We start from the raw sequence: 13,907 nt of genomic DNA, 5'->3' as shown, positions 1-13,907 counted from the left end.
GGTGTTTAAACTTAAAGTGCGCACAAAGGAACCTTGTGCGTTCCGCTTCGATCGAATGGTCGAAAGCACTGGCGGGACTGAACCTGAGTCCTCCGTCTGAGCAGCCAGGCGCACTAGCCACTTAGAAATGCTCGACGGCGGGCAAAGATAATTGAAGGGAACAGGGTAAGAGAACGCGTGACACACATTAAAAATGAGCAAACTAGGCAGCCTTGCTCGCACGGAGCCTCGCACTGCTGCGGGGCAACACTCGCTGCTGCATTGTGGCTTATGGGGCTGCCGCCTGCAGCGCGCGCAAGCGTTGAGCAGAGAGGTGCTTTGATAAAGTTAATCAGAGATCGGCTGAGAGAGGTCGATTAATAAAGTACAGCTACTTTCCAGCGAACACGCGATACCAGCGCAAGATCATTATAATGATATTGAAAGTGATAGTATACTACCGTTTTCTCTATGCTTTGCACCCCTCCCTGAACGGGTAGGGCGCCAGAGTGCAAACTAGGGGGCTGCGCCCCCATCCTGTGCAACATATTTCCACCAGCATAGTAGTGTAAGAGTGCTTGGAGGCAAAATACACGCCTAAACCCTGCTAGCCCAGTGCTCCCGCGCATGTCAAATAACTGTGCCCCAAGGTGCAGATGTCTATAATCCTAAACGAATCAGCATTCTGCTCACACGCGAAATAGCACAACCGTACTGAATGTCCCAGCATACAGGTTTGAAACGTGATACTGTGAAAAAAGCAAAAAGAAATTAAATTCAATGAACTGGTACACCCGAAGTGAAGGCAGTGATTTCTTTTCCTTAGGGAATATATCGTCCAACATTTTTTAGTGGAAGTAGCTTTTCACCTGAAAGCACGAATACATCTGAACATAATTTCAGTTAATGAAAAAAGATAACGACGAAACAAAGGTACAAAAATGCGAAAATGTTTACATAAGTTTCCAGAACAGGTGGGTTGGATGCTGCGTGGTTTAAAAACCAGAAATTAACGGTCTACTTCGATCTCGAACAGCAGGTTCCCGTCGCCTACGTAGTTCCACCATGAGGTCCATTCGGGGTCGACGTAAAACATCTGCCGGTGTTCGCAAGCAACTGGAGTTAATCCAGCTTGGTTCTCCTTCAAGAGATGTGATTCGGCTGATTTAGGCGACCCCATCTTGACTCGAACGACTTTTGGCAGAGAACAGTGGGTTTCGCACGTCCGGTTCCAGGTGAAAGTCACCTCCAAACGGTCAGCCCTCTCCTTGGAAACACCGACGCGCACTGCAAAGTACGTGTGTAGACCGTGCCAGGCCGTGACAACCGTAAACGGACTGCTGCCGCTACCCTCGAACGCCCAGTGCTCCGTTAAAGAGTCGGCATTCATCACAGTCAAAAGATAGTGCAATCCCTTGTTCTCCGTCTTGTCTAGCGGGTACGGATCGGCACGACGTTCAATCATCTGTTCCATCCTCGCTGAAGGAATGCGCATCGACTCGGTTGGGTGAGCCATGCGCACCACTGCGCACTGACGTATGTCCTCCAGGCAGCCCAGTGCGCCGCTGATCATGAGGTCCAACTTCCGAAGGATGTGCTTCTTCTCCCGTCGCCACGCCACCGTTTCGCTGGGCCCCGCCTCGCCAGAAGCTCCCCTTTCTCCCTCCCCGGAAGCCTCTGGCACTGAGGAGGCGCGCACCCGTTGCTCCGTACACAGCACTTCGTCGAAGGCCGCCGAGAACTTGCCGAGAACGCGCGTCAGCTCGGCGTTCAGCGTCTCCAGATTACCCGAGAGCGCGGCGGTAATCTCCTGCAGCCTCGCTTCATGTCCTCTGGTGCGTTCCGTGAGCTCATTGACCTGAGTCTGAAGAGCAGGCAGTTGCTCCTGGTCCCTCAAGATCGCCTTGATTTCGCTCAGCTCCTCACTGAAGCCACGAGCGCCATCTCGCTGTGGTTCTCTCTGCGCTGCTGAGGAAGGCGGAGCATCAAGACATCCACCCAAGCAGTGTGTCGGTAGGCAAGTACTCAGGACCTTCTGGCCGCACCGCGGACACGGCACTGCGTGGAAGCTGCATTCGTCCTCGTAGTGACGGAGAACGGCTGGCAGGGTGCCCACGAAGTCACAGCCGTGGGCTTCGTTCCAGCAGTGCGCCTGAAAATAAAGTAGAAAAGAAACGTGTATGGCGATTCTCACGTTGGCTAATGCGAGAAAAACACGCAACGGGTGTTTTTTACGCGTTTTTTCGTGCAACACAAAAATATTGTCACCGACGAAAGTAGCGGAAGCGGTTTGGTTTATGGCTGTTTAACGTCCCAAAGCGACGTAGGATATGAGGGAAGCCGTGGTGAAGAGCTCCGGAAATTTCGACCGCCTCGGGTTCTTATGTGCACTGACATCGCACAGTACACGGGCCTCTTGAATTTCGCCTCCATCAAAATTCGACCACCACGGCCGGTACCGAACCCGCGTCTTTCGGGTCAGCAGCCGAGCGCCATAACCACTGAGCCACCGTGGACGGTAGCAGGAAGCGGTTATTAAGTGAACGCGATTATTACGTGACGGTGAAGCAGAATGTTTTAATGAGCTTTTTGAGATACAGGTACGGGCCCTGCGCTGTTTTCTTACCAGCATTGCCGGATATCGGGGAAACAGCTGAGACTTGTTAGCCATAATGCGCCTAAAGTAATTTGAAGTATTTACCTTACCTTTTTTTTTCTTTATTGCCCGTGAACAATACATACGCAGAAATAAAAATCTCTAGCCACACACACAGTATCTGTGCCGTACCCAGGAAAAAACTGTACAAACATTTGCTAGATATATTTATACCTGCTCCCTTATACCGTTCCTTTTACTGCGGAGGCTCAGGCAAAAATGTGCTAAAGCGAGTTAAGAAGATGCCGGTAAGACCGACTGTCAAATCCTTTTTCTTTAAACTTCATACTGGTACCCTTCCGGTGAAAACATGGCTAAACGATAAAGGCATTTTTGTGCTCTGGACCACCGACTGCATACTCTGCAAAAAACCCGAGACCATCGAACATGTGTTTATCGACTGCTGGGACCCGGTTTTCCACTGGGACATCTTGCAAAGAACATTGAAGAAAGAACTACCTGTAACTGCTTATGGCATCCGGTGTCTACCTATAGAAAGTGAGGAGGTTCCTTACGACATGTTTATGCTACTGGGCCTCCACAGCATCTGGAAAACGAGAATGGCGGCCAGGCACGCCGACGCAAATGTGCGACCAGTGAGAGAAAACTTTATAGAAAGTGCAGTTTTCCTGAGAGATGTTCTCCGCAGTCAACCCCAGCCGCCGGACTGGGTGGCAGTTATGGATGAACTGATTGATATGAAAATGTTTTAACCCATTGTATTTACCTTACCTTTTCAACAATTTGTCAGGAGCCTCATAGCAATCGCAAAATTTGTAGTAGGCAGTTCATAAAAGTAATACAACTCTTTAGAATTTAGAAGAACCAACCAGTTCCTTGGTCAGTTTTAGTCACGTAAATTTTCATCAAGTGTGATTTCCTGCGTTCAATGCCGTGCCAAGTGTGTATGCTGTAAAAGACAGGCGTTATTTAGCAACATCTTTCTTTACTCCTTGTCGCAGCGCACGCCTACTACCTTAAGGTAGGTAAAGTGTGTGCTATTTTAGCAGGAATTCGTGACAGCGCCCAGGCAGTACTGCTAAGCTGAGCGGTCTGTCAAATTCTGTTCCGCAGAAACTTAGTTCATTTCTTTCTTGCTTTATTTCGTTCTATTCCTTTCTTTTTCTCTCTTTCTTAGAACAATAGGCCGCGCTCAGGCTGTGCGATGGCACTCCCACCGTCAGGCATTGCGCCAGCTTTGTCGAAGCAGCAATGAAGCGTTGTTAAAAAAAACAGCAAACAGTCTCATCAAATAAAATTTCGGATAGCTGGCGACAGAGTAGAGTGAATTTTGTTTACAATAGGACAGGACTTAAGAATAAAAATAATTAACAGTGATTACGATTACTTCGGTTACATACAGGCTGGAAATACAGGCAGCGGAATTCAAAATGCGAACATTGATACTACGTAATACTTTGCTGGGAAAACTTAAGGTCTTCAAACCAGCTCACGCCGTGAAAAGGCGCCGTATAAAGCGGAGGGCATTGTTCGTGCTCGCTAAGGATGCGCACTTTCCGAAATTTGTTGAACCACAGCGCAGAAGGTAACCCATATTTATATAACTATCAGTTTCTCAAATCGCAACACTGTGTCTGAGAGCTATGCATTAAAAATATTTAACTAATTTACTAGTAATGTTCTGCACCTGTTTTCGGATGTCCGCCAGCACTAGCACTACAGTCCCTAGAAGCTATCTTCATAGCTCAAAAAGCACGTAACAACCTTCATATGAACTGTACACATCGTAGCATTTCCTTAATTGGTTTTTGGGGAAAGGAAATGGCGCAGTACCTGTCTCATATGTCGTTGGACACCTGAACCGCACCGTAAGAGAAGGGATAAAGGAGGGAGTGAAAGAAGAAACGAAGAGAGAGGTGCCGTAATGGAGGGCTCCGGAATAATTTCGACCACCTGGGGATCTTTAACATGCACTCACATCACACAGTACACGGGCGTCTTAGCGTTTTGCCTCCATAAAAACGCAGCCGCCAGAGCAACTGTTTTTGATATTCACCATCATCATTATCATACTGTCTACCTCCATTGCTATGTTGGAGAGGATACTGACATCATCTTCCAGCGGCTGCCAGGACTATGACATTGTTGGAAACGACGAAGCTGATGGCCCACGGTAGTGCCTACATTGTCCGGATGCCACTGACAATAAAAACCGACGCAGCAAGACACCTGCGAGTGCTTCGACGAAACAAGATTTTAGCACCATGGTATACCCATGGAAACTCGGTATGCCGTTTACACCGCATCGACCCTTTACTTCAACTCAACCCACCGTTCGGTCTCTTCTGCTGCGACGCTGCTTTGTCGCCTGTGGCTGGGAGTAGCGTTTACAAAGGCCTACTCCCACTTAGTCGTAGTGGCAGATTTTCCTGCGTGCGCGCACTGCTGATGCGATGAGAAAATTAAGCACCTACTTTGTGATTCACCTCGACTTGAACTTGAGTGTGTCCTCTTCGCTGCAATGCTCCGCCACTCAGGTCCTCATCCCCTTACAGAAGCCAAGATTATAGGTCCTTCGACTAAACCTTCATCGCAGAGGACAGCTGTAAAGGCGTCTTTAAAAATCTTGGAAGACAGCGATATTGGTGGGGGATCTCTCGGGCAGTCCGAGAAGATGTGGTCTACGGTGGGTTTTGCCGCCGCGTTTGCTGCACTCCGGCTTAAATCTATCCGGGTACGCATGGCTTAGGACAGCTGGATTAGGGATAGTTTTTGTTTGAAGTCTCCACGGTACCACCTGTTCTTTGTCTAGGCTTTTATGCGGAGCAGGGAACCTTAGGCTTTCTGGACTGTAATGCTGAGTAATCTCACGGTATGTATTAAGGCCGTCTCTCGTCATTTCGACGTCCGTGTTAGCATCCACAGCTCGGCCGATAGATCCTTGAGCTTTATCGTGGGTGGCCTTGTTCGCCGGGTTTGACGAGTGAGCCGGTACCCAAACCAATTCCACGTCTGTCCTGTCCTTCGGGTAATCCCTGATAATTCCCAATGAGAGGGGAGATATTCTGCCCTTGGCGAAATTGCCAATGGCTGCTTTTGAATCGCTGACATTCACTTCTGCTCGCGGGTTTGTCAACGTCAAGGCGATTTCCGCTTCTTCGGCTATTTCTGAAGAGTTGGTGCGTACTGTCGCGTTTGCTACGAGTTGGTCTTCCTCGGTCACCGCGGCTATCGTGAATGCTTTCTCGGGTGTTGGGTAAGCTGCCACGTCTACGTAGACTACGTCCTGTCGGCCCTCATGTTGTTTAGCTAGGGTTTTTGCTCTGGCCTCGCGTCTTCCTTCGTGATGGACGGGATGCATATTTTTGGGTAATGGTTTTACCGTGATTGTCCTTCGGAGGTTGGACGGGATTTTTCGAGTATCTCCGTTGGGCATTCTCCCGTGCCCGTGGGAGACCTTGTTGCTCAGCTCCGACCTAGAAAACCAAGTACAGGTGTTGACGAGAACCGAAGAGGTCGCCGCCAGTCTCCACTGACGGCCACCTAACAAGATCAACCAACCCATTTATAACTCAAGCCGATAATACACGTTTTCCAATCCAAAAAATGGAAGACTCAAGATGGAGTTCAAGATTGTAAACTTTCAGAGTACGCCCAGAGTACCGTGGTAATTACGGGCTACGCACACATGGAAAGGTGATCTGCCATCCTCTCTCCGCTTTCTATCTCTCCTTCGTCCCCCTTCCCACGTGTAGGGTAGCATACTGGGCGAGGTCTATAATTAACCTTCCTATCTTTCCGTTCAGCATTCTCTTTCTCTCTCCAATGCTAGGCTTTCATTTACTTGGAATCTATTAAGTTTCTGTGACAGTACATTTTTTATATCTTGTTTGTTTTGAGCCAGATTTAATTTCTGGAAACAAGAGCTGGTAGCATGTCTGTCCCAATATAAAGACCTAACCTATGGTTGACGGTATTTCAGACAGGAAGAGCAATTTCGGCTATGTCTCCAGCTCATGTGTTGCATGATTTTCTACAAGGTGAATTGAAGAAACGGCGCACAGTCGTGCAACGATACAAGAATACGCGTTATGCTTACAACCAATAATCGCCTTCGCTTAGTAGTAAAGGAGCTCGCCTTTATCGCGCCGGCGGTTGTAGCACCGCGATCCTTGATACGACCAGGATCTAGGTTCCGGTTTGAGGGGAGCACAGGGATCGACATGGTGCGGAACAAGTTACTCTCGATCTATGATTAGTAAACTTTTTGTGGTCCTCTCAAAATCATTTGAAAAAAGAAAAGAAAACATAAGGCAAGGAGAGGGGAAGCCCGGTCCTGTGGAGCTTTGTCGGCCTCAAAGCCAAGTGAGGATAAGAAAAAGCATATAGAAGAAATGCAAGGAAAAACAGTGTTGTTAAGAAAGATAACAGGGGTTCACGTGCCAGATGTCACTGGGGCAAAAAAATGTGTAGCCTAACACTGTCAGGGCCCCGCCCTAATTTCCTTCCTTCCTTTATGCCTTGATGTTGCAATGAGAGAATTTCACATTTTTCTTAGGGGTGTGCGAATGTCCATAATTTATCGCAGTAGCACTAAGGGTCCCGTTCCGCCACAAAACCCGTCGTGGGGCTGCGACTCAAGAACCATCACTGGTCGACAGAGTCGTGACGTGAGAGCCACCTCAATTTTACTTAAGGGAAGATTGGTTGGGCACTCACTGGAATCGAACCTCGGTCCCATGTGTGCACGCTGCCGATAAATTACCAAGGAACGTTAGTTCAGTGAGGACAAACGGAGGCCTTGTACCAGCACTTCACCTCAAACGCGTATATTACGGGGCAGCAGCGTGTAGTTGATTAGCGTTGCAAATTAGTGGCACTAATTATTGTTTCTGCCGCTACAATGCAACGCACTTAAGGTGAACTTCAGTAACCCCTAAATTTTTTGGAATATCATATCGAGTATTCTTGCACTCGATTTGATCAACGAGTCAAGTAGTGAAAGTTTGAATTTATTCAAGATGAATCAAATTCGTTCTCCAGTTTTCTTGCTTTGCGCCTTAGTCTGAATAGTGCACGCCGTAGTTTTCGACGACGACTTCAAAGACAGGGCAAACTACGAAGCAGCGCTCGAATGAAACGCGAATAAAAGGCGCGAAAATTAGTCCTTATTAGCCGGTGCCTCCGTACTGCGTGCATGACGACCCGTGTTGGGAAACCATTAGGGCGTCAGCTCTGCTGCTCGCGTTTGAAGCCTTCGAGTTATGCTGAGTCCACGGATAGAGTCCAACACGACGGCCTCCAAGTGGTTGCCACGGTAACCGAGGTGGTTACGTAACCGATTAAAATAATGACAGGCGGCAGCGTGACGCGCGAGCAATATACATCGAAACTATGTCCATCCGGTATGTGCACGCTGTTTCACCTAAGAATTTACGCAATTTTTAAAAACAGGCTTTTTGAGTTACAAGAGCGCTGTGTTCTGCACAGCATTGTCAGCGGTGTAGAACATCACAATACAGCCAAGACGTGCTAACAAGCAGGCTGGTTAACTAAAAAAATTGGCAGTGCCTTAACTTGGCTAGCCCTGGAATTCAGCGAAATTCTTCTGCGCACATGATTACTCATAACGTGGCTTCACGCCATCCCAACGTATGTTCTTAAAGTGAGTGGCCAACCCAAAGGTCACCCAATGTCAAAGGTGACATAAAGGTCAGGGGTCAAGGGTTCGACGTCATAACTGTACCACATATGGTCCTACACTATTATCATTGGTTGAGCTGATAGTCGTTCAAGGTCTTTGTGCTGCCAACCCGATCACTGCTTTACTTATAGCGTAATGAAGCATTTCGCTTCAATATGTAATAGTACTTTTCAAGTGTTGCTGTTCGGCTCCTGAATTATTGAGAGGCGTGTAGCAGATCCTGATCCATGGAAGTTTTTAGAATTTCGAGTTAGGTGCACTGGAGAGGTTGCGTTGCCTGCAAGCTTCTCGAACGGTAATGTATTTTGTTGGTGCGGTGTAGGCAAAATATGATGAGCAACCGCGCCGTGGATAGCAGCGTTTTGAAAATTTTATACACTGACATGGATATTGCGATGGGCTAGACGCCTCCCAATATTTAAGGAACAGTAATAGTTTTAAAGTTCATTATTCAAACTGGTTACCCAACCTGCTAGTTAGCTCGTATTAGCTATATTCTGATTCACTACACCGCTGGCAATGCTATGCCGAAAAAAGCGCCCTCATAACTCAAAAAGCCCACTTTCACAGATTCTTTAACGTCTCAGATGAAACACCCTGTATATACCAGCATGGCAGGCGTCAAAGTCGGGCCGCATAGTCCAGACATTCGTTTAAAATTTGTGCGCCAACCGTTTAGCAGAGAATGTACCCGGTAGCGTCAAATGATTCAACGTTTTGTACAACATAAACTTACTAGTTAAGTTAGAGCCTAGCTCTCAGCACGTGCTCGAACCGGCGACCTATGGTAGCTGTGTTAACGCTCGATAATCCATCGCTGCATCTGAGTAGGCTCATTCTTTTCCCTTTATTGAGTGAAATCAGACGTGATGGTCCATGCCGATGGTAGTTATAGCTCTCAGCATATCTCAAGGCATGCTCCTCTGGCTTTCCATTATGAGGAGCACAGCGATGACCATTCTCGCAGAGCGCTTCACAAGATAGCGACGTGCATTCATGCATGCCTGTGCGTGAGCACATAAGAAAATTAAAAGGGAAGTTTGCAAGTTCAGAACGGCAGCTGACTCCATTATGTAGCTGATTCGACGGCTGAAGAAAGAATGAAACCATTCCAAAGGCCATCTAGGAAGACCAAAGATCGTGACTATTTTTTTTTAGAGTGTGCTGAACTTCCTGCGTACAAATCACACGCATAAATAAGTGGTTTTTAAGCAAATGAAACAGCCTGGTAACTGTCTCATTCTCAGTGCTTTTTTTTTGAGCAAACGAATTGGCACAGTAATTGTTTCGTAGCTCAGTGCCACTAGCGGTTTTTGAGGAAAGGAAAATGGCGCAAAAACTATCTCGCTTGCTGTTGCGACTCCAGGGAGAATAAAAAGGAAAGTGCACGGGCATATCCACTGGTTCACGCTGAGACACAATCGCTGCCACGCGCAGACAGGAAATGAGTTAAAAGGAGGAGGAAGGAACTTTAAAAATTTGAAGGACGCTTAAGATTCGTTTATAAGAGTGAGACGCGACAGCGTGTTAAAGCCTTGCCAAGGAGTCCACGGAGCGCTGACGCCCGTTCGGCGCGACGCGTGGCCCGTCGGACAATTTAAGGAACGGACACCTGCCTCACATATATTGGTGGACACCCAAACAGGGCCGTAAGGAAAGAAAATTGAAATGAAAATTGGTTTTGAGGAAAAGAAATGACGCGTGCGTCACAATTCTCGCTGAACACCCGTACCCGCCGTAAGGGAATGAAAATCCACTTTCTTACGGCGCCGTTCAGGTTTCCACCGAGATGCGCGATTTTTCGTTCACGGCCAAAGACGACGACGACATCGGCTTTTCTGCGACACAAACTCCCTAACGCTGTCGCGTTAATATCCGACAAAATTTGCATTCCCCCATCCTCCTCAGCACTAGGCCAGGGAAGTTAGAGGCACCGCTTTAGATGATGGCCGGGAGGTCTCGTGCCCGTCGGACGAGGCGGTGCTAGAGCCCAGGGTTCGAAATACGAAGAAGGTTCTCCCAGGATTCTTTAGATTTGATATTAAGCGCCCTCCCGGAGAATTTGGGCATTTCCAGAGGAGCTTTAAAAAGATGTGAGAACAAAGATTTAAAGAAAGGACAGGCATTGCAACAACGGCGACATCTGACACAAGACTTCCAAAGACGCCGTCGGGACGCCGTCGGGACGCCGCCGATTAGCACAACTGCACATCCACCACCCAACACTGACGGAAGAGCACTTACGCATCCCTGAAGGCGAGAGATACGCCCTGCACTTGCACCCTCTCCCGGCCCACATGGCACGTGGCGACCACAGTGGTATGCGCGTTGCACGGACGGAGGCATTGACTCGCTACTACGGGAACAAACGCGGAATCTTCTACGTGGACGCGTCTGGCCTCTGGCACCATGGGGGGTGGGGTGGTACACGGCCGCAGTCGTCCACCGAAACGTCACGGTGAACAGCCTAACGTTCCAAGGTCAAGACATAGCACATGCGGAGGAGGTCGCCCTTGCACTGCCCGCCACAGACCCGGACTCGCGAGTCATTACCCACTGAAGAGGGGCCCGCATAAATTTTGAATAGGGGTACACTCCTATCTCTGCGTACCGCATCCTTCAAAATAGCGACTACCTCGGACCCCAGCGTCTCGAACGATCCTATGGGGTCCTGCTCACATGGACATCGAAGGCAATGAAACGACAGACGCCGCCTCCAGCGCACTCGCTCTGCGGGAAACGCCTTCAGGCCCTTCCTGAACCGATCCCGAACCCAATTTGGCCCTAACTTTTCGAGAATTTATTGAATTATGTAAATTCGGCCACGTATTCTATCCTAATCCTTGTTAAGGCCTTAAAAAGGTTGTGGAACGCACACTCCTCCGTCTTTACACCAAAACTGCTTTTCCCATCAGATTTAAAGCACTTTTACCCTGCATGTACTCGCAAGTGCCCGCATAGTCCGGAGATGCCTTCGGACATTTACACATGGTGTGGCCATGCCAATCAGCCCCGAACATTTCCCGAAAACCCAAACCCACCTGGCACGACCAGGAGGCAGTCTTGTTCGGCTGCTCCAACCTGGCAAGCCAGAAGGCCCTGGTCGACCGAGCCCGAGCAGCCGCGATCGCCAATGGACTCCAGTAACAAAATGCCCACCTAATGATTTTGAGAGGCGGCCACTTCCAGGCCACCACAATCCTCCCTGTGCCTTCATAATGAAATTTTTCTGACAGACAGACAAAAGCGACGATGATGGTTTAGCAACAGATACCCCAGGTGACAAGGAGCCCTGGCCGCATTGGTGAGAGCTCTCAGATCCCAGCGCCGAGAGACCAGGAAGCCGCCTCCCCTTCCTTCTCGGTGATTATTAGTGCTTTTTGAGGAATGGAAATGCGCAGTAGCAGTCTGACTTGTCGATGGAGATTAGTGGTTTTTGAGGAAAGGAGATGGCGCAGTAACTGTCCGACTACTTTGGGGGACATTAGTGGTTTCTGAGGAAAGGAAATGGCGCAGTATTACACTCTCTTCTCGGAGGGTTTCCCAGCACTGACGGGAGGAAAGGAAGATAGGAGTTGAAGAAATGGAGAAATAGGGCTGTAATGGAGGGGTTGCAGTAATGCAGACCACCTGGGAATCTCAGCGGTTAGCGCGCTGGGGTACTGAGCCGGGTATACACGGGTTCAATCCCGACCGAGGCGGCCGAGTTTCCATGGAAATAAATTGAAAAACTGGTTTTTGGGCAGAGAAATGGCGCATTATCTGTCTCACATACAGGCGGGCCCCTACGATACAGAGAGACTCACTCTCCTCAACGGATACCGCAATTTAGGACACCCTACTGACACAGTGACACAAATACTATACCTTAACAAGCGCCCACTTCAGTACCTGCAGGGCCTTATTTGTTTCCTGAACATCACGGGCCTGTCCACAGCGCTTTGCGCTATGTACAACCTCCACTCATGTCCCAGGTGCTCATGGCCAATTCCCAACCTTTCCTCCCCACCCCTAATCGCAACTCCTTCTCCGGGGGGCTGTGCAGCGCTCGCCTAGATATTAGCCAAATACCACACACTTAACACCAGCCAACCAAACAACCAAGGAGAAGTGCGCTTAATAGCCGGCGCCGCATTGCGGAGAAGAGCAAAGGAGGTATTCCAGGTGTGCTGCGTACTCCCTCCGTGACGTCACAGACCTTGACTGAGTGGAGCGGGAAAGCGTCTGCCAGCATCGCATGCACAACGGATGATGGTTCTGCATAGAACGCCGGTGCAATTTGATGCTCTCAACGGAACGCTGGCTGTGTTCGATGCAACGCCCTGTCAACCACAGCCAAAGCTCCCGGCCGGGCAAGGTAATAATAAAGCACTGAAACCAGTTTTGTGACATACCGCCGTAGCTATCGCTCGACATTCAGTTCAGCAGCGCTGAAACCCTCTAAGTTCCTTCGCTCACAACGCTGACGACACCGACATCAGATTTTCTTGGAACGGGGCCTTTAAAGTTATCGCGTTAAAAAGCCGCACAGATACGCTAAATAGTTGTTAAAAGGCGACGCAACTGGAAAAATTTGGGCCTGCAAAGAACCGCCGGGCGAAAGCTACCTAAAATTTGCTCGCTGCGAAGAGGAAGCGGGGTCCACCAAGCGAAGGCTACCTTAACTGCGATTCGGGAATGAGATCGGAAAATAATTGCAGAAGTCAAGGAACCCTCGCATTGCGATGACAGCTTGTGCTTCGCCGAGAAGCACCTGTGAGTCAATAGGAGCTGGGTGAAAATTCCTGCATTCTCGATGCGGTGCAATGCACAGCCTTCCCTAGGACTTGGGCAGCAAGAGAAAGGCAGCAGACGCTTACCTTCATGCCGTCCGCTTTCCTGGCAGGCAGCTTTGCCTGCTGACATTCCTCCTCCCGGAAGGCTTCCCCGTCCAAGGGACAAACGGGTTCGCCATCTTGGACGCTGCCCCTTCGGCACGGCTCGCAAAGGACGTGCGAGCAAGGCAGCAGCACCGATCTCTTGGCGACCACTCGGCATAACGCGCATACACTCCAAGTCGGCACGTTCTCGGCGAATCGCGTAGGTCTCCAGTTGACGCCGGCAGCAAAGCCACGCGTTAGATACAGAAGACGTCCGTCAGTATTGGACATGGCTTCGCGCTTCGCGTCCAGCGTCTCCGCCTCGAAGTGAAACACTACGGCGAAATGAACGACGGGAGCGCACGTGATCGCGCCATCCCGCGCCTGAATGCGTCACTTCATGGCGCATGCGCATAACACATGTTTCGGTTCTCGCTCCGCGCAGTGCGCAGTAGAGGGGGCTAGGGGTAAGCATCCTCCTTGGTGTCGCCGCGGATCGCATGCTGTAAACCGCTAGGAGGGAGCGCGACGTCATAATATTGAAGCCTAGTCATAAAAAATATATTGGCAAGAATCATGAGAAATAGGCCCTCATGTGACAAGGCAGCGGAAGCTCTTAGCCGGATTTCTGTTTCGGTTTTGCTCTCTCGCTGTGTTGCGTCAGACGACCGACACGGCTGTGCTCGAAATTGGAGAAGCGCACACAAGCCATGGATCTTGGAGTTTTGTATGTGCAACGAAGCCAGCG

The 13,907-nt window shown here is 49.4% G+C and overlaps 1 protein-coding gene across 1 annotated transcript; it reads right to left on the bottom strand.

Moving 5' to 3' along the window:
- Positions 1-587: 587 nt before the first annotated feature.
- Positions 588-13,480, bottom strand: LOC144106705 (uncharacterized). The gene is made up of 2 exons (XM_077639547.1): positions 13,160-13,480; positions 588-2,131 (listed from the first exon to the last, which is right to left on the bottom strand). The coding sequence occupies exons 1-2, from the start codon at positions 13,448-13,450 to the stop codon at positions 989-991; spliced, it is 1,434 nt and encodes a 477-aa protein (XP_077495673.1). The 5' UTR covers positions 13,451-13,480; the 3' UTR covers positions 588-988.
- Between the last annotated feature and the right edge of the window lie 427 nt (positions 13,481-13,907).

This window comes from Amblyomma americanum, chromosome 10, assembly GCF_052857255.1.
Source record: "Amblyomma americanum isolate KBUSLIRL-KWMA chromosome 10, ASM5285725v1, whole genome shotgun sequence".
Taxonomy (NCBI): domain Eukaryota; kingdom Metazoa; phylum Arthropoda; class Arachnida; order Ixodida; family Ixodidae; genus Amblyomma; species Amblyomma americanum.
Note: the sequence above shows the minus strand (reverse complement) of the source record. Positions and strands in the feature narration are given on the sequence as shown.